At 39.0% G+C, this 20,452-nt stretch overlaps 1 protein-coding gene across 2 annotated transcripts; it reads left to right on the top strand.

Moving 5' to 3' along the window:
• Positions 1-3,334: 3,334 nt before the first annotated feature.
• Positions 3,335-19,444, top strand: npm1b (nucleophosmin 1b). 2 transcript variants are annotated; one of them, XM_041048372.1, is made up of 11 exons: positions 3,335-3,409; positions 3,723-3,805; positions 4,444-4,563; positions 4,817-4,910; positions 5,157-5,245; positions 5,483-5,544; positions 5,736-5,808; positions 9,478-9,576; positions 13,957-14,052; positions 14,144-14,218; positions 15,490-19,444. In XM_041048372.1, the coding sequence occupies exons 1-11, from the start codon at positions 3,361-3,363 to the stop codon at positions 15,541-15,543; spliced, it is 894 nt and encodes a 297-aa protein (XP_040904306.1). In that variant the 5' UTR covers positions 3,335-3,360; the 3' UTR covers positions 15,544-19,444. The 2 variants fall into 2 exon arrangements, with proteins under 2 accessions (XP_040904306.1, XP_040904307.1); XM_041048373.1 differs by having other exon boundaries at positions 14,144-14,222.
• Positions 19,445-20,452: the final 1,008 nt, after the last annotated feature.

Here is a 20,452-nt window from a genome sequence, read left to right as displayed (position 1 = left end):
ATTGTACAATACATGACCACATTTTATTTTTTTCTTGATACCAGATGGAATAATATCAGTTCACAGTCCTAACAACCATTTTCAGGCTACGACAGCTGCTGCAGCCACCAAATTCTGGAGAAAAGGAACGGCCACCTCTCACTGCCAAACTCCATTAGATCACTGCTAATGTGTTGACACGTGAGGCTTTGTTGACGAAAGGTTTTTATGGTTCTTCACTTTAAAATACTGCTAAGGCCCATTCATTTGAGTTACTTGGAAAATGATGATTGCACAGTGCAGAGGAATTCTCCTGTAGACGGATCATGCTCAGTATTGTCCTGTTAGTTAATCTATATATTCTCACAAACAGACCTACATCATGATGTGTAATGATCTGTGCAGTTTCACTCTGATGTTTGGTCAAGTATGAAGTATTCATAAACAGGTTTTTACATGTGGGTGAAATCGGAGTTGTGAAAATCTTGAAGTGGACGCTAATGAAAATCACAAAGAGGCTTTGCTTGACTAGATGTGAAAAATTAGTAGATAGGCTCACATTTATGGAAAGTTAAACCTATTCATTTATAACCAACATTAGTGATGACTCAGAACCCCAGTGTTCTGGATGCAGTGATCCCGTATGTTATTTGGTCTTCAAATGTTTTATTGCTCAGGAAGCAAACATTATTCTTCATGATGTCATTTGGCTTCTTTTAATTCAGTGGAGACTGTCTCTTCCAAATGATGCCAACTGGTTTGACCAGACAGATTAACATTTCTGTTCTTGAATAAAGAAGGCACTAAGGAACAGCCTGAAAGTGATTTCAATTGCTATAACTTAAGCAATGTCTTCATTAAAAATCTATAAACATGTGAAATGTGTATCTTAATAGAAGACAATTTGATAGAGTGGATAGTATTTAACAAAATATTCACATGGGGTGGAATAAATTTTTAGTAGCGTAAGTTATCATATTTTTATTATGTGGGCATGTGATGATTATTAAGCAATTGTTGGCTTTGTAGCTGGAAAATCCAGGAGCATCGAGTCACTTCCAGCTGAGTCAAGTGAAGATCGAAGGTCTCTTTCGGCAGTCCGACTGCATGACAGAGACTTCAGAACTAACTCAACCTGCTGACACGACATGCTTCAATGACTCTCTCACTCTCTCTTTCATTTACGAATATCTACACACACTCATGCATGCGTGTACTCAGTCACATATGCATGTACAAACTGTTATATGCGGGGACAAAAAGCAAACATGCACACACACACACACAAACGCAAATACGAGCATCCAGTAATGTAAGTGCTATGTAGAAATTAAGTAAGCACTGCGAGTGGCAAGGCAATAATAAAGAGCTCTTCATCTCTGAGGCTCAGAGAAACTTTATGTTGAATTTTGCCATAATGACAAAAAATTCAGTTGTAACTGGAAACAAATACCTAAAATTTTGATAAAGAATGTAAAATCTATACTTACTTTAGAAACAGGCTGTGTGGTGATAGAAAGGAGATGAGTAGTGAATGTTACAGTTAGAATATATATGTAAAAAAAAAAGCCCCAACAACTTCTTATATCCTCACACCTTCAGGAATCTGTACCAAAGTGCAAAGCAAATGTGTTGAGTAATTCCATGTGCATCAGCGTCATATCAGCCATGAGAACGGATCTGCAGACGTGTCCTGGCAGCGTGTGGCACATTAAAGCCTTCTCAAGCTTTCAGGCATGCATGAAGACGACTCATTCCTTCTGGGTAATACTGGTACTGATGCTCAGTGACTCAACACCTGCTCAGTATGGGCCAGCTACTGACACACGATAAGGCACTTATTGAGGTTAGCAACACATTTCCCAATTTAGCAACTCAGCTGCAGTTTCACAATTAGATTTCATACATTTTGTTTCAGGTGCCAGTACGCCCTGAGATGTTTTCTCTTGCACGAGGAATTGTTTAATGCCAAGTTAGATGAGTCAAGGTGAAACACCCTCTTCTGCCTAAGAAAAATGCTGTCATTACTTAACTGCAAAGGTCAGGAGCCTGCAGAATGACAGAGTGAGTAAGTAGCCTATCCAGCTACTGAATGGCTTAATTCCTTTGAACAGAATGTCTCTACCCGCTCCAAGGCTGCTGCTCTGATACAGAGAGTGAGACAAGCAATCAAAAAATAAACATACAGTCCTTATAATTTTAAATTTCAGTAATGTATACAATTAATCATCTGATTTATTTCATATTCTTTTCAACGCACAAGGGAATATATGGTCATAATTTAAATCACCAAAGCAATAAGCAGAAATGTGTTTATACACAGAAATCTTTCCTTAGCCTTTTCCCCAAAACAAAGTCTCACTGATAAAATTATTCAGTATGCAGTTTGGAAAGTTTCATACTTGGTTAATTTCTCCTGTAATATCTGTGCCTTCAATGGCTCTCTGTTTTATCATCAACATTTTTAACAACCACAGAAGACTCTTCAAAGACTGCAACTGCCCCCAGGGCTAGACTTTTAATATCACTGGCCAAAGGCCTCTTTTATTTAGTCCAAACAGCACATTAAGTGATGGACAAAAGGGAGAATATCCCAATCTTAATATAAAAGCTGTAATGCTTAGGAACCCATAGCAGTGCATGAAACAAGCAAAAAGAACATTCAGCTACTTAGTAAAGTGATATAGGCAGGCAAGGAATATCTATATGGCACTTGCATCTATTTATGTGCAGCTGTATACTACATGTATTTGTGTATGATAGATTAATTGAGTAGCTAATTTCAGCACTCATCCATGCAGTTCAAATGAAGCAGCCTGCCACAGCCACTGTCCAGCTGAAGCAGTGACTGACAATCAAACGTGAACATGAGGATGTTATTTGCTGTCTGTGCTCCCACTGTTATCTGTCCTGATCAGTCCTTTTCTTGAGCAATTTTCTGTCCTTCTTTTATTTTATTTATTTTTGAAAATGGATTGTGGTGAGGTACCATCTGTTATAATATGACATCATTTGTTGATGGGTGTGTATTCTTATATTGTATGCGGTTATATTTTGTTTTAAGGTCTTATTCATTTCTCTATGTTAATATTAATAGAAATAATTGCTGAAAAATGATAAATAACGTCAGGGTTTTTAATTGTGATTGTTAGGGTCATTTTTTCACATTTTTGTTTACAGTATTTTTTTTTCCCTCAATCGATATAACGACACCGCCATCTAGTGTTCATTGGCGAGATTATTCCGTTTCAGTCGTCCCGCTCAATCTCTAATTCTATTGGCTAAGACATTTTCAACCTTCGGTGACGTTTGTGCCTTTTCATTGGCTCGGTTACGTGTCCGTCAAAGCAGTTTACGGAACTGTAGCCACCCACTTCAAAGATGGAGGACGATATCTCAGATTTGAGCAGACCACAAATGTACTTGTTTGGTGAGCTCGCTTACTCCCACAAACCTCTAATTATTCGGTCGCACAATCAGCTTTACTGTCTTGTTATCATGCACAAATAGCCATTTAACATTTTAAACCGGAGGAAGTTAGCTAAATAGCTGGCTAACCTGCCTCCCCCGTCTCGCGCCAATTCAGCTCTTTTGTTAGCTAGTTGTCCAAGGCATGGAGTGCATAGCTAGCAAAAAGGAACCCCCCGTGTCTCCTACAGTTTTATGCTTCTGTGTATGTTGTTCAAATGAAGTAGGAACATAATTTTGGTTACACGTTACGCGTATGTTTCTTTTTCCCCAAGGTTGCACCCTCAAATCGGACAAACGGGAGTTCAAAGTTGACGTAGACGACGATGATACGGAGCAACAGCTGTCACTCAAAGCAGTAAGGCAGCCACTTTCCACTGCACGTAGAATAACTGACCTAGTCTGTTAACTGACTGAAAGTCTGTTAAACATGGGGGCAGAGGGTGGAAATATTCTGCTTTGGGCTTGTGAAGCAGGTAGTGGCACAGGAAACATTGCACGGTTTGGGGGGAAGAATGGATTCCAATAGAAATCAGCAAACACTGGATGGAAATGTGCTGCAGTCAGTCCAGAAAGTGAAGGTGAAAAGGCTAGGCTTCAGTGATGAAAAGCTTTTTCAAGAACATTTATTGAATTGTTATGTATTTTGAACATGCACAGTGTTAAAGTGTCTTGTCTTAATTATATTCTGTTGATGATACTTCTTTACTGAGAAAATGACAGGTAATAGTTTACTGTCCAGTTAATTAATCATTTCAATGGTTTCATTCGTTCATAAAACTGGAGCTGTAGTCTTCAGCTGGTATTACCAGGTATTTCAGAAAAGTTAGGATCTACTAACTGGAGGCAGAAATCTTGTTAGAAAACCTTATTAGAAAAAAAATATGAAGAAACATGGGGGTTGTCGGTTGAAACTTGTGCTTGTCATGGTGCATTAGGTTAGACAAAGTGACATGGAGGTGGTGTTGTAAAGAATCAGCTGTGCTGCTGTTGCAGGTGTGTCTGGGAGCTGACGCTGAGGATAAGTTCCATATGGTGGAAGTCGAGGGCCTCACTTACGATGGAAAAACGACCAAAGTGCCACTTGTCGTACTGAAGCCGTCCATCCTGCCATCTGTGAGTCGATTTTGACACTGACGGTGTTTTGTTTTTATCAGGTGCTCATTGATGTATATAGATTACATTTTAATTTTCAAAATCTTTTGTGCTTAATAAAATTTCAGAAACTGAAAAATCCTTCATGCATAGCTTAAATGCAAATACTACATTATATTACTGGATGCAAATAGTATAATAATATAATAATTATTTTAAAAAAAACTTATGTTGTCATTATAATTGTTACTTATATATATCTTACATTCTCCAGATGAGTTTAGGTGGATTTGAGATCACTCCTCCAGTTACCTTCCGTCTCCAGTCTGGCTCTGGACCAGTTCACATCACCGGGCAGCACTTTGTTAGTGAGTATCAGTGCAACAGCTGTTGCTTTTACTTGAATCAGCTTGAATCGCAGACATACACTTACAAAATATAACTCAGGTAACAGTTCACCACATTATTAAAATGAAGTGCTTACTTTCTCAACATCATATTAACTAAAAGTAGAATAGCAACAGCAATAGGTAGCTCCACTTTGTCAGTGAAGTTAATGGAGCCTCATTTTACATCCATAAAACATAAACCAGTAACCAGTGTTTGCTTTGTAGGTGTGAAGGATTCAGAGGATGAAGAAGAGGAGAACAACTCATCGCCGGTGAAACGACCTGCAGGCCTGTCAGGGAAGAAGCCACCATTGGTAGTTACCTCAGTTTGTTCTTTGAATTAATTTACTGTTCCAGAAGCTGAGGCAGAAGAGCTAAAGGTGTTTTTTAACCTTTGTAAAATCATGAGGTTTAATTATTGAGCTGTATGTAATTAGTTTTAGATGAAAGCAGGACTAAATAATGCCTTAAAGGCTGTGCTGGTTATTTGTTGTTGCTGTTTGAAACTCTGAAGGTGTTTCTAACAAACTGATGATTAATTTTTCTTGGAGAAAAAACTAAAGATGGATTCTGACGACGATGATGAAGAAGACAGTGATGACGATGATGATGAGTATGTCTTTTTTTATGCTTCCCTTGGCATGCCTAAGAAACATGTTTATCTGCCTAAAATTTTAGTCAGATGCACAAATAATATAAGGAATCATTTTATTTAAAGATTCTTTTCAGTATTTGTGCAGAGGCGTCTGTCTTTGTGCTTTAATCTTAGTTTCAGCTTTTTTTTTCATTCTGCTTTTTTTGTAGTGATGATGAAGATGACGACAGTGATGAAAACATTGGGAAGCCTCAGAAAAACGCTGGAAAAGAGCTCCAAAAAGTAAGCCTGGTCTGATTTTTTCACTCACTCATCAAGTTCATAGTAACTGCAGGGTACTTTAGAGAATATAAAAATAATCAAGGACAGTTGTTTTAGTGTTATTTTGAGGTGGATATAAGGTTCTGTCCTTGTCCAACAAAACTACAACATGATTTGTAGGCGTTTCAAACCTGTTCTGAACCAGATTTAGGGGAAAAAAACTTTCAATGGTTGGAGTCTGAGCTGATTCTCGTTTTCAGTTAATTCTTCATTTTTTTACTTTCAGTATTATCAAGTAAGAAATCTTTCTGTTTATTGTTATTGTTTATTTGTACTGTTTTGTTCCATCACTTCCAAAAAATGTCCTTGGTGGTCACCAAACTTTCATTTCAACAGTCGATTGTATGTTTGGAGTGTTTCCAATCCTCTGTTGTCCACCAGGTGTCAGGGTAGCCAAGGGCTTGCCCTCAGATTTCTTTTATGTCAAAGGAATGTCTCTGTGTTGCTGCAGTCTGCCCACTCCCCTTTTGTTTCTACCACATCATTTAAACTCCCACAGACTGTATCCTATAGTAGCATTTCATCTCAGCAGGCCCTTCCCATTCCTGCACTCACTGACCGTCCACCTTTTTCTATGAGACAAAACATGGAACTTTTTCATCCTGTTCGCTCATGTACCCACCTGTTTTCCACGAGTAAAACACAGGGTCTGTGTGGCGTAATGATCGGATTTCTCCTCTGTAATCTGCTTGAATTCTCACCGTCTCACCAGCAAGACACGCAGACATGCACACAGACATACACACACACACACACTGTAGATGTGCACACTTAAATGTTAAAGTACACGTACACATTTGCGAAAATGTGCTCAGTCTGCAAACATTGACAAAACATCTAACATAAACTAACATATACAGAGATACTCACTACATACAGTTTCTTACACATGCACGTGCACACACTAACACACACACACATGCACCAGTTATGGGAAAAAATCTTCCCCCATTTTTCTGTAACACTGCATATCTTTGTCCCTCTGTCATCCCACTGTTAATATGATTGCTCCTTTTTATCGTCTCTCATGCCATTTCAGCTTTGCACCTGGCCTTTGCCTTTGAACACTTGTTTTGCGTGTTACCACAATCACTTGCAACTGTGTGGGTGCATGTGTGTATCTGCCTCATTTTTAGTTTTTTTTTTTTTCTTTTTTGTTTTAAACACGCTATCCAAGTGCAAACTGTGCCAGGCAAAAGATCAAAGCAGGGCAGATGCGCATACCTGCGACGTGAGTGCCGATCCTTGCCTCAGGGTCAGATGACAGCTGAGCATTTCTGTCACCTGTTGATTTATTCTGTTGTCTTCTCTTCCAATTCCTCCACCTTCTGCTCCTCCACCCATTCCTCCCCTCAGTGACCTTAATCCTTTTCTTTAACCTTCTTCTATTTAGCTCCATGGCTGTCCTGTTTCATACTTTAGTAATGAAGGCACAAACTTTGAGAAAGTAGGGCTGGAAGCAATTTTTTTTTTTTTTTACTGCTAATTCAGCCAGTTTTCAATGAAGGTTTCTTTTTTTGTCATCTTGTACCTCACACAAGCTTTGAGTATTGAAAGTTGACATAAAATACTTGATCTGATTCTTAATCTAGTTTTCTTGTTCTTTGATCAGATATATTGGATCAGATATATTTTCAAGCACCTAATCTGAGCTCTATTTCAGGCTCAGTTAAAGTCACCTGAAAGTGTTCCTGTTTTTGTCATATGTGACACAGGTTTGATGCAAACGCATTTATAGAGTTGCCTAATTTTCATTTCAGATTTGGACCACATAGGATGAAGCTCCTCAGGCATGTAGCCTACATGTGACTTGTATTTAGACGTTGGAATCGCAATTTGACAGCGTTGCCATGACAAGTAAATCTTACATCATTACTTCAGACAATTATAATAATTTTGGCAACCGAACAGCATGACTGTGCCAGTGTTGGCATTGAAAACGATATGCTCCAATGTAAAAAAAAAAATAAAATCAAAATTTAAATTACAATGCTTACTTAAACAGATTTAAGGAGATTCCTGTGTGCAGTGAAAATCAGCAAGGGAGGCTTCATACAACAGGATCTGTACCCAAAAATCTTTCTTGGAAGTTACAAACTATACTGGTTTCAATCTTAGGAATAGATTTTTTTCTCCTGGGCCATAGTTCATGCCTTTGCTCCCATGGAGGAGCTTTCTGATAACCCAGGAACCTGGAATATGAGTTTTTAGGGCTGAAGGTCTCTGACAGCTCCAACACAAGGCTTGAGAAAGGGCAAGAGCCACCCAACTGAATCATAATATCATGTCATCTAAAATCAGTCCAAATACAAAACACATACAGGCAGGTGCATACATGTTAATTGTCCTTTGTATGTTAATATCATCCTGATTTTTTAAGAACAAAACAAAAAAAAAGCTTTGAAACCTCACAGAAACAGCCTCCCAGCATTTTGTATCACCAGGCATTGCTCTAGGAAATTACATGTGTAATTGCCTTGTAGCAGTTATGTCAACACAGGCAATTACACTTCTAGCCCATTCCAAGGTGAACACCAGTGATTGCAAGGAAAGGGCTGGTGCTCAGGAAGTGCAGGTACTTGCCTCGGCTATTACAAGGTAATTACACAGGTGCCTGAGAGCAATGGAAACCTGACGGGAAGGCCTCCAGTGTGGAGAAGAGCAATGACGCTAAGTATCTGATCAGTGAGAAATTACCAAGGATGTGTTTAGTTTCCTCTGTAATCGTAGCATTGGTGAGGTAGTTTCAGTCTTGGGTACATATCATTGTGGATTTTGTTTGCAGTTATGTTTTAGTACAGCCTGCAGATGCTTTGATCATTTTCACAGAGATTTTTAATAAGAATAAATAATTAATTCCTAACATTAGGGCTGCCACTGCTCCTTTAGCTTTAGACTTTATGCTGTTATCCTTGTTTTTTGTTGCACAATGTAATTTTTTTTGTTGTTGTCTTGGGTTAAAGTGCTTTTAAAAGTAGTCTACATGTGGAGCATTGATATTATTATGACCTTGCAGGGGTGAGAGAAAACGACGTGAACACCTCATGGCAAAAGACTCTGAAGAAAATTAACCACAATTGAAAACAATTCTACAAACGTGGTTCACATTATGTTAAATGCCAATTATAATTTGTCAGCTATAAAAGAGGCCTGGTAATTAGTGCTTTGATATGGGAGTTTTCAAAACAACATGACAGCAGTACCAGAGCCCAGAGAGGCTTATTTATTTTGATATCCAGCACAATATATCAAGAACAGACTGAAAGTCACTAATTGACAAAACGGAACCACAGCCATTGAAACTAACCAACAGGGATATGATAAATACGTACAGTGAATAGGGGTTTGTTAAGTGGCCAGCAGCCTAACCTGATTTACCTTTGAAGTCTTGTTTGTAGTTTTAATTATAATTAAGAACTAATAATTAGTTCATCATGAAGTGTTGACTACACTTACAGGTGCTTGTTTCTCATCTCACTTTTGGTTTTGTTTACTGTGATTAACTGTGATCTATAATCAATTTATATATTTTGAGCCTTCAGGCTGACTGGTAAATTTAGCTAGTTAAAGCCCATGTTTCCTGGGGATGTCTCATTTATGAATCGTGGTTTTGTTTCTTTGCTTCCTCAGAGCTCAGAGTCTTCAGCAAAGAAGCCCAACAAGACTCCGGTGAAACAAAACAGCCCAGCAGGAAAACCATCAGGATCAGCTATCAAACCACAGATTAAGGTATGGGAAGTCTGCATCACCTGCTCTGCTTTATTAACTTGTGATTGTCTTGTTGTTATTGAATTAATCAGATGGGCTTAAAAATGTTTGTTGAGCCAATCCATAAATGTAGAGAAAACAAAAATCTAAATTGCACCCATTCCTGTAAAATTTCCTTCATACCCCCCATCTTAGGCATGTTTCTTTGGTTATTTTAAATTTTAGAGATTGCTTGGAACTAATATACCTAGATCTGTGTAGTAGGTCAGTTTAGATCCAAATGGAATTAACATGTTCTGTTTGACTCATTAATTATGTCTGCAGTTATTGTTGACTACAGTCAAAGCTCTATTCCCATTAAAATACATAATGTCACTCTTAAAAGACAAAAAAATGGTGGATAATGAAAACAGGAGTTTTAAAGAAGCATGATGGATAGATAGTATTCCTGTTACTTAGCATACTGTGTCACAGCAAACTGTGTGCAGCAAAGAAATGAACTCTCCCAGAAATAAAGCAGTGGAGAGCAACCAAATTTAAAACATTCTTCTTTGCAAACGGGCTTGCACCTCCCACTGTTTGCAGTAGATCTGAAGTGAAAACGTATGGAGCTCTCACAGGCTCAGCTGAGGGGAAAAAAAAGAGCCGTTTGTAAATCTGTACTCTTGGTTTACAAATCTGTGAGCACTCAGATTTGTAATCTGGATTGCAAAACCGGAGCTGGATTTGGAAACCGGTTGTTTTTACTGACCCTTTGGGGGGCTCTATAAAAATGTGATCAACAAAATTTGGCACACAATTAGAGCACACCAAAAAATCCATTACAAACAACTTAATATTTGACATGAGCCTGAAAAGACACGGGGCGTCTATGACCAAGGATGATTGTGTGTGTTTATTGGCATTTACAATTAAAACAGGCCTAAAAAAGAAAAAAAAAAGAAAACCTTGGAGAGCCTTCCCATTCCACCGCCAAAGAATGCGATAAATGCACATTGCAATTAGCTCAACCTGATAGTTAATTTCTTGGATGGAATGTCTTGGACGGCGGCCTCTCAAAACCCAAAGCTTGAACTCTGCCTCTCTTTAAGCAAACACACCTGACCTCTAAATGGGTTTCCTGGGGCAAGGTTTAAACCTGCGACCCCTTGGCCTGACTCCGTCGTCTTGAGTTGCAGCCACCCTTGATGCCCCCCAACCCCCTGTAGCACACACACAGACCAGGGAATACAAATTGTGCAAACGTCTCTGCAAGTTTACAGATTTCACAAAGCATGTTACTGTGATAAAAATGATGGACGGAAGCTCAGTTTAGATAAGGTGTTATGTGCTGGCATGCAAATGCTGCCTGCTTGTGTGATAAAACACGGCTTTTGCTAAAAGCACACCATCGTACACTCACTTGCAGCTCACATGGGAAAACTGTCATTTTTTTTGTTTGACGTCTTGATGGACAGCTCTGTGATTTTTATCATGTTGAACACTAAGCCACAGGATTGTTAAACTCCTGAGGCTACGAGGTGATTCCCCTCAGGGTCAGTGCTCTTGCTGTGTGGGAGAGTGCAGCTAATTCTGTTGTGGCCGTTGTCCAGACATAACACAGTGGCTCTTGAAATGCTCTGGGGGATTAGCCGGTGGGCAGCTGAATTGCCGAAACCATCCCGCCAGTTTAACTTTCTGGCCTGTGGAGCTTCGACTGCCCCCAACCCCTCTCCACTTCTACACAACAACTGTTCCCTCTCTACAACCTCTTCACACCCCTCACTTCCTGGACACACCTTCTCCCAATTGCTCTCATTACCAGCGTTTGATGTCTGGTGCAGCTTGCGCTTCCAGATGCCCCTGAGGAGCGAGGAAGCGGGCGTGGATGTCTGTTTTTTTCTTTCCTAAATGCAGGTGACTGGTCATTAGATTGGCTTGTCAGATCTGTTGCCAGTACCGCAGTTCGCACCTCTCGCAGCCCAGCATGTAGCTATAGCTTCTTGCGTAACGAGCTTGACATGAGGACCAGCTAATTCGAGTTGTACTGATCTGAAGTAACTTTATCTTGCAGCTGGTGTCTTTTGATTGATGGTTTTGGAGAAGTTGATGCCTTGGAGCACACGTCACAGTCGTAAAGTTGTTAACCACTTCACTCAAGCTTATCCCAAAGAGTGTGAGTCATTGTTTTAACGACTGATTGACATGTGGTTCAGCAGGTGCCTATCTTGTTAGTGCTTATTTATTTTTCTCGTGAATTTAGGGATGTTTGCTTCTAACTAGGACTCTACCGATTGTTGTACCTGTCCAAAACACCAACCTCTACATGTATATATATATATATATATACAAATCACCGGATTAGAAAAACGTTTTCCTCAGAAATAGGCCCCCAAAGCACTCATTCCAACAAAATGATAATTACCATCCCAGACAGACCTGATGAGCAAAGGTGTCATAACCATGTGTTTGCACTGGATTGAAGACAAGAGATTGCATCAAATGATAGCATGCTTGTGATTAAGTTCCATGTCTCGTGGCATCTGTAATCAGTGTCTGGCCCAGATGAAAAAGCTTTCTGGGCTTTGTGTGTTTATCAGCTGTTTCAGGTCCACAGCTGTCCTTTGGAAATAGAGAGCTGCCCGTAAATAATAAATACGTAGTGCATTTGTCTGGCCAGGAGCCAGTAGCATATGTTTTTTTTTTTGAAGTGTGGCATGTGTGTCAAACTTTTTTCCACATTATACCTTTTGATCTATGCTATAAAATGCAGCTCTCTTAGGGACAACGACAGATTATTGCATTTTTTTTTTTAACTAGGGAGGTCATTTATTTTCTTAAGATCATTCCACCTGTTTTTAACCATTTCAAGTGTTGCCCTGCTTTTCATAGCCTGAAGTTGCAAAAGTTATTTGGGTTTGAAGAACTATCCACATTTGAACTAGTTCCTGAAGTATTAGGAGCAAGGATTTTAAAAAGAGACTTGTTTTTTGGTTCCATTTATTTATTCCTGAAAACTTTATCTACTACAGCGTCTGTGGCATACTGTACATGTCTACAGTAGGACTGGAGCAGCTGTTTACAAGTGTGGTTAGCCTGCACTTGGTTTATTTTCTTACTCAAATAATATGACAAAGATTGGAACTAGAATATGATAAAAAGTATAATGGATACACAAAATAGCTAAAATCAGAATGATGCCCAAACCCACTTACAATGCATTCCAGTAGGAATAAAGACCCTGACCCTGAAATTATCAGTGCCATTCTCCGCCCACTATGCTGCCGAACCACAGTGTAGGATAGCATACAGTGTAGAAACCAAACAGAACCCTCCCCCACAAAAACTGTTCACTAGCTCCTGAGGGTTTTTATGTTTTTTTTTTTTTTGTTTTTTTTTTTTACTTACTTGGTAAAAAGTTGCTCTATGAGTTGCTCCCCTCTTCTTTCAAATGTGTCTCTGGCTATCAATGAAACCCTGCAATTTCACTGGATTCCACACTGGCTTTGCGTGTAGGGACAAGCTCCATGGCTTGTGTAACATGCAGTCATGGTGTATGGCTTGTGTGTGTGTTGTTGTTGTGTGGCATTCAGACACGTCCTAATTGAGGACCTCTGGGGGGGCCTCCGCTGCCCAGGTCTGGACACACCTGTGGGCCTGCTAGCTCAGAGCTCATGCTTCTTCTTCTTCACAAACACACGGTGGTCTTTGTTGTTCAAAATCACATTGTCGAAGTACCCAAATGGTTCCTTGTGACAGTATTGATTTTAGACTTTACCATTCATAAACGGGAATCAGAAAAAAAATCATCTTTTCTTGTGGAAATCATTAAAGTGATTAAACTTTGTTGAAAAACAAGCACATGAACATCAGTTGCACTTTGACCTTTTTTTACCTTTAGACCCTTTAGTTCAGTTGTTAAAATTTGCCGTCAGTGGAAAAACCCATTTGACAAACAACCTCTATTGCTCATTGGAGAGTCGGGGCTTGCCCTCTCCTGCTTGCAAGCAATAAAAAACATAATTTGTACCTGATGTATTTGTAAAAAAAAAAAAAAAAAAAAGATGGTGTAATTAGGCTAGAATTTGTTGTCCTTTCTTATGCTTTTATCTTCTTCCAGCTGGTTGCCCATGCCAAGCCTGTAAACACAGACCCGACTAAATGGGTCACAATAGGGCTGCAGCCCAGACTGGTGTGTTGGTCAGCAAATGAATTCACCACCAATAAGTTAGAATTAGCAATTTTGTGTTGAGTTCAAATGAGAACACAGAAAAGTAAAAGGTTACAGCAAAAGGTGAACCTGAGTGAAAGAGGAAATCTTGTTGCATAATGTGAAGCTATCTTTTTATCTACAGCTCTGTAAATCTCTCTCCAGTTGACATATCAATCAGTGTTTCTTATCTGGCTGATACATTTTTCAAGACACCTGCCCCAGGAAAAGACAAACTCCAGGCCGGCCCGTCTAAATCTCCCTCTCTGACCGAGATTAAGTCCAAGCTGTCGACAGCAGCCAAGGAGGTAAGGCTGTCATCCTGTGTAGCAAATTACCACTCTTAATTGAATGTCTAATGCACAGTTAAGCTGATGATTTAACGGCCTTATTCATCAGGGAAAACCCCTGCCGAAGACAGAGCAGAAGTTTGAGAATTTCGTGCGGAGTTCGTTTAAAATATCAGACAAAAAAGTAAGTAATCATCAATCATTTGATAAATTCTGTTTATATTTGTTGATTTATATATTTATTTATTTATTCTGAGACCCCTGATAACCAGGCATCTAAGATCCTGAACGTTTGTTAGCTCTCACATCACACATGCAACTGACAGAAATTTCCTGCCTTTTTTCTTTTGCAATCTACACGTTTAGTTTCATAAACATTCAGCCGGGGGGGGGGGGGACTTTTACTGCCACGTTTCTAGAACTATTCCAGTTACTGGGTGTTTGTAGCCATGAGCACATTTACATCAATCTTCATGTTAACTTAGGGAGCTCTTTTCCATGATAGACGCCCAGGAATTCATTATTGTTCCACACTGTCCTCATACCATACACTGTCCAGTATGCCTCAAATGTCTCTCCAGCACAGTGTGTTCTCTTTGAATTATACTCATTTTGTGTCAGTGGGCTCTTTCGAGATGGAATGGGAGTACACCTGCCAAGGCAAACTCTTTCTTGGTGATTTACTGAATGTGTGTCTTTTGTAGCCTTAATGAAGGGACTGGTGGTATGTGGATGGTACCAGTCTCTTTCACATTCAAGGCCTTTGACCAGCCCCAAAACAGGGTTTTTCTAAATGCAAGACTTAAATCTTTTCTAATACTGCTTGTCATTTTGGAAGATAAACAACAGCTCCTGCACATTGTTTTGCAGAGGATGAATTAATCACCCAAAACCTTTTAGATTATGAGATTACTTAGGCAGTGTGTCAGGTAGCAGTGCTGCGTTTTCTGTAGTGCAACATCTGTTTGGTGATCACATGAAAAAGGTTATTTGAACGTTCATTTGTGATTTCATTACAGTGTTAAAACGTTAACTGTACAGTTATGAGAGCAGGTGAAAGCTCTTCAGAGCCGAGTGAAGGCTGGGTGGACAAGGAAAAGAGTGGGGTGGGAGGTGGAGTTGGGTTGGGGAGAGCTTGTTGATCCCAGTGTGTAGAAACATCTGTGGAAGTGCTTTGGTTTCATCAGCCAAGGCTGAGATCTGTCAGACCTGGAGCACCTAGTCATATACTCTGGTATGTACTGCTGCCCCCACCCAACCCCTCGTCGTTCCCCAACAGCCCCATCTAAGCTCAGCGTTCCCACAGGCGAGACGCACAAAAGCATGTTGTAGTAAAAGTGAGTCATGTATTTCATGCTGCATAGCACTTCATTTGGATGATTTATCATTTCTCTCTCTCTCTCTCCTTTGTAATTCTCTTGTTATCCCTCCCTCCTCTCTCCATACCTTCCTCAGGTGGTCAAGGACCTCTGGAGTTTTGTACAAACACTGAAGATTGAGAAGAAGTAACAAACCTTTTACTCTGAGGCGTTTGTTTTGCATCCTGCAAGACATTTAAAGGCACAGTCAGCGAGATTTCCTACGCAGCCTTATTTTGTCATCCATGGTAACTATGAACTGGAACGAACAGAAGGACAAAGAGCTGAAAATGGGTGAAACCATCAATTATTCAGGTGTCATCGTGTCTTTAGATGCAAAGCACCCCCTGGAGCTTGTTTGTTGTCACTCACAAACTCACATATGATGTTTAGCAGACTATAGATTTTCCTTAAGTGGGAATTGTCTACTTCATTACTGCACCACCTATAGGAAAGGAAAATAATAAAGGCACCAATAAGGACCTGCAGATGTCTCTTAGTTTCTTACAGGACAAAAATAGATGCTGCAATCTTAACACTTGTGCCACCTGCAGGCAATAAATGTTGCACCTGCAGTTTTTATAGCTGCAATAAATAAGAGATATGTAAATTATTTGGTAACAACAAAGTTAAAATTTCAAGTATTCAGAGCCAAAGACAGACCAGACAAATTAGACTTTTTTTTTTTTTTTCAAAAAAGCACCTGATGACAAATCTTAGCCACTTTCTATAGAAGAGTTGCCAGTATTAACCTGAGTATGAGGTTGTGCGTTCCTTCCACACGTACACTTCTCTGTGCGTATCATTCAGTTGATTGCATGGTAGTAGACATACACATGAATGAACTTCAAACTGTGATCATGTTACAAGTAAATATAGCTGAAATCACAGCACAGCTGTTATCTTTAACTTATGTTTGTTGTCAGTTGTTATGTTGTTGATAACAGTTACAAAATCAGGATTTCAGCAGAGCAGCAGCTTGGGAATGGCTTAGAAATTACTTCTGGGTGACATGTCGTCTTAATGGGCCTCGTTTCAATCACTTTTTCATACTTCACAACAGCAACAGACAAACCATGAGATCTGTGTGTCTGCATATTACTTTCTTTACTTGGTGGTGGTGCATGACTCAGAACTGTTGGTTCTGTGATTCTGAAAACGAGCTGAGCCTGGTTTTAGGTGCTTGACATCTGAGACACCGTGTGTCCTTGTTAGGTCGGTAATGCAATAGGAAATATTGCAGAATGTGCCTTTAAATATCTCTACTGTAAACTGATATAAATCAGAGTTCCATTTTGTGAGAATTTGAGCAGTGTCTACAAGAACAGTTAAGACAACTGAGACGGGGGGACAGTCAGCCAGAATCAGCCATTTTTCCTCCAAATTGTCGTTCTGTTATTTAACTGTCTGGTTTTACAAAGCATTTTTAGCTCGCAGTCATGCTTACAGATTCTGTAATTAATTTGTCTGGCAAAACTGCTCCATATGTTTTGTACAGAAATTTGTCAGCGACTCCTGTAAACTCCTTCAGCATGACTGTAACATCTAGGAACTGTATTGAATTTTTAACCGTTTGGCCAATATCACCAAAAACAACTTTTCTGTTTCCTGCTGTGAGAAAGCAAAAACATACAACTGCTTATCTAAAACAAAAATGCAAGCTAGAAATAATAAGATCCATGTATGTATAAGGAGGTGTGCAGTTGTAACCTTACTACTGTAAGGTACACTACACATCTTAACCAGTTAATCTGTTGAGCAAACAGGATTTTATGTCCTGTGTTTTTTCCCAGGAACACACCTGACATTTCTTTCTGGATGGGAGCAGTATTATTCTTAACAGGTTTTTATAATTTCAATTTAAATGTTTTTAAAGGACCAATGTGTAGGATTTAGTGGCATCTACCAGTGAGGGAGACCCCTCTCCATTCACCTCCATCTTTCCAAGTGTGTTTGAAAGCCCACAGTGGCCTTCAGGTAACGTAAAAAGTAGAGCCAGCATTTGGTTTGTCCGCTCTGGGCTACTGTAGAAACATGGCGGTGCTACATGGCGGGCTCCATGGAACAGGACCCATTCCCCATGTAGAAATGAAGGGCTCATTCAAAGCTGACCAAAACACAACAATGCTTACTTAAAGGTGATTATACACTAATGAAGATACAGTCGTGACTACTATATTACTTTTCTGCTAATGGATCCCCTAAATCCTACACACTGGTCCTCTTAAGTTGCGCAACCTGCTAATATCACAAACCTGCTGACTGGCTCTATTTCAGATGGCATTTTTTAAGGAGTGTGAATTCATATCAAGCCCATTAACGTCTGTCATAACCCATGAGGGTATTCATTAGAGGGATTACAGCCAAAAATCATCTGTCGCGAAAATGCTCATAAGTGCAGTTACCCAAAACGTTCTCAAGAGTATTATGACCTCTATAAAACCAACACAGATGCCATGACTAAATTGTTTTTCTTTATTGTAATATAAATTACGTGTAACAAGTTAAAAACATGACGAATAGACTGTTAACTATCTCCAGGAGTATATTTACGAGTTGGCAGTGTTATTGTATTTCAGTGTACTCTAAAGCACTAAAAACAGATTGCAAGCCTATGATTAAGACAGGTTATCTTATTTATTACAACATAATCATAAGGTATACATCAGAAAATTGCATCAGAGTCACAACATCACCTTTACAGAAAGCCCATAAAGAACTCAACCCCATAATTGTTTGCACTCTTGTATATCAGTTCTCAGATGACAATAAGCAGGCACTTGCTCTGTGCTTATAATGTGTTTATGATCCCGTATAATGCCTTTTATGAGCCAAATGCCGACAGTTGGATACCATCCTTCACCACTCAAATTAGCTGGTTCAACCATCCCATTGTCTGTAAAGGATATTTGAAATTCCTTTACAGCTTCAACAAATGTAGGCCATTAAATTCACCCTGGTAATTTACGTAAATCTGAATATTAGAGTTTGAATATCTGTAATGTCCTCTTAGTAGCAAGGTTTGAGTAGGAGCCGGTTGCCAGCTCTAAGATTTAGTTTTTGCTTAACACAAATTCATGTCCTTTGTTAATGAATTTTCATACGTCCCTTTTTATCAAACTTAATGTGATTTTTTTTGTAAATAGATATCTTGCTTTTATTTACAACTATGGCAGCTGAACAATTATATTTTTAAGTTTATGTTTAATTTTCCCCTGCTAATTGCTAGTTTTGCAGCTTGGATCTGTTGTCATGATCTTTATTTGAAATGTTTTGTTCGATTTGGTATAGTGTTTTTATGTTTGGTATACGGCCCCTTTTAAAATGTCTGAAATACTGTCCTGTTTTTGTTAACTTTTCATTTTAGCACAACTGTTTAGTTCATCTTTAGTTTGCCATCCTTTGATTCTGTACTGATTAATCATGAAGCTGGTACCTAAATATGTTCACGTGAAAATACAGAAAAAGAGGTTATGGTATTTGTTGATAACCTGGTGTATTTTTGGGGCTCATTTATTTTTAATAATTTTAGTAATAACAGCTTTGAGCTAGCATGGTAAAATGTGGTAAACTTTTCTGGATTTTGAGTAGTAGTATCTACAACAGGTTCCAAGATTTATTTATCATTTATACTTTATCAGCCCATTGACTCCCTCTATATTTTCTTTATCCAAAATATTGCCTTGTATCTGTGCTTTGAAATACCTACTGTAACATCAGTATGTAGTGGGAGGTCTCTTAAATTTGAATTAACAAGAAACACGACTCTTACATATTTGCTGCAAATGCTAATGCTAATGAAATTGTAATACACTGTACTGAATTGAATACTGGATTGCTATGAGAAAATGATGGGCTTAGTTAACGTGTTGAAAGAAAGTGAATTTTGTCCTGTTAGTCAAACTTTATTGATTAGTTCATGCATGAATGGTGATGGTGGACATTCATTCATTCATTCATGGTTTGTTGAGATTAACATTACCGTCCTTTTTTTTTTTTTTTTTTGTATTATTTTCCTGAATAAAGTGAGTCCAGGTGGGCTTTGAGTCACACATTTTGAAGTTGTTTACCTAAAGACAAGTGTAAAATGGGCCTACCAGTATGGTTCAGCTAAATATGGGAGAAAAATGTAACATGTGTGGACACAGGGATCATTAACAGGAGACCTTGTAATCTACATTTTGGAGGTTCAACCAGGATGGTTGTTGAATTGTATTTTATTCACTCATTCTATGCTGTTTTTTTTTTTTTTTCTTTTAGTTTGTTTTGGGTTTTTTTTTAACCCTGTTGAACAAGACTTGTTTTTGTAAAGATGTCTGCTATTAATGTGAAATATGCTGCATTTGGTTTGTCCTCATGAATTTGTACAGTAGAAAAATGATCAAGTCAGGATTTGCATTCGCATGATCCCTGATCATTTTTTTATGTCATGTTTTGGACCCATGAAAAAGCTAAGTATTGGAAACCAGCCATGGACTCCTTATTGAAAACCTGGGTGAGTTATTCATCGCTAAAAGGGCTGTCAGCTTATGTTTGCTGATTGCCAGTTATCCATGTAGTTAGTCATCCCAGTTTGTAAACTGGTGTTTAGCCTGTGTTGGCCACTGGACTGCTTCTTTGTGGTGAAGCAGTCCAGGCATAAAGAAACCATTAAGAGGCATCTGTTTGGGTAACACTGCCCTTTTTATGTTTCCCCTCCGTTCTTTCATTATTTAAATGCAGAATTTTGATTTGCTGTCTAATGATGCCTCTGCAAATTTTGTTCCAGCTCACTTGTGATGGTTTGAAACACCCATGTTCAGATGTTTTGGGGGCGTCCAACACGTGAACAGGTGATGTTCACAGCATTGCCAGCTGACATCTGGTCATTGAAGATGACAGAAGAGCAGGATCCTGAATTTCTTTCTTCATTATCATTGTCTCACCATAACATCTTTCCTCCTTAATTGTAATTACCATCCATCTTTGTTGTCACCACTGGGTGGCACTGAAGTCTAGCCTTAACTTCAAAGCTCGATTCCGTAATGATATAAATTGATTAAGCCTTTACCTGAAGTGTG

The sequence above is a fragment of the Toxotes jaculatrix genome, chromosome 10 (genome assembly GCF_017976425.1).
Source record: "Toxotes jaculatrix isolate fToxJac2 chromosome 10, fToxJac2.pri, whole genome shotgun sequence".
NCBI lineage: Eukaryota > Metazoa > Chordata > Actinopteri > Toxotidae > Toxotes > Toxotes jaculatrix.
This window is presented reverse-complemented; position numbering and strand designations above follow the sequence as displayed.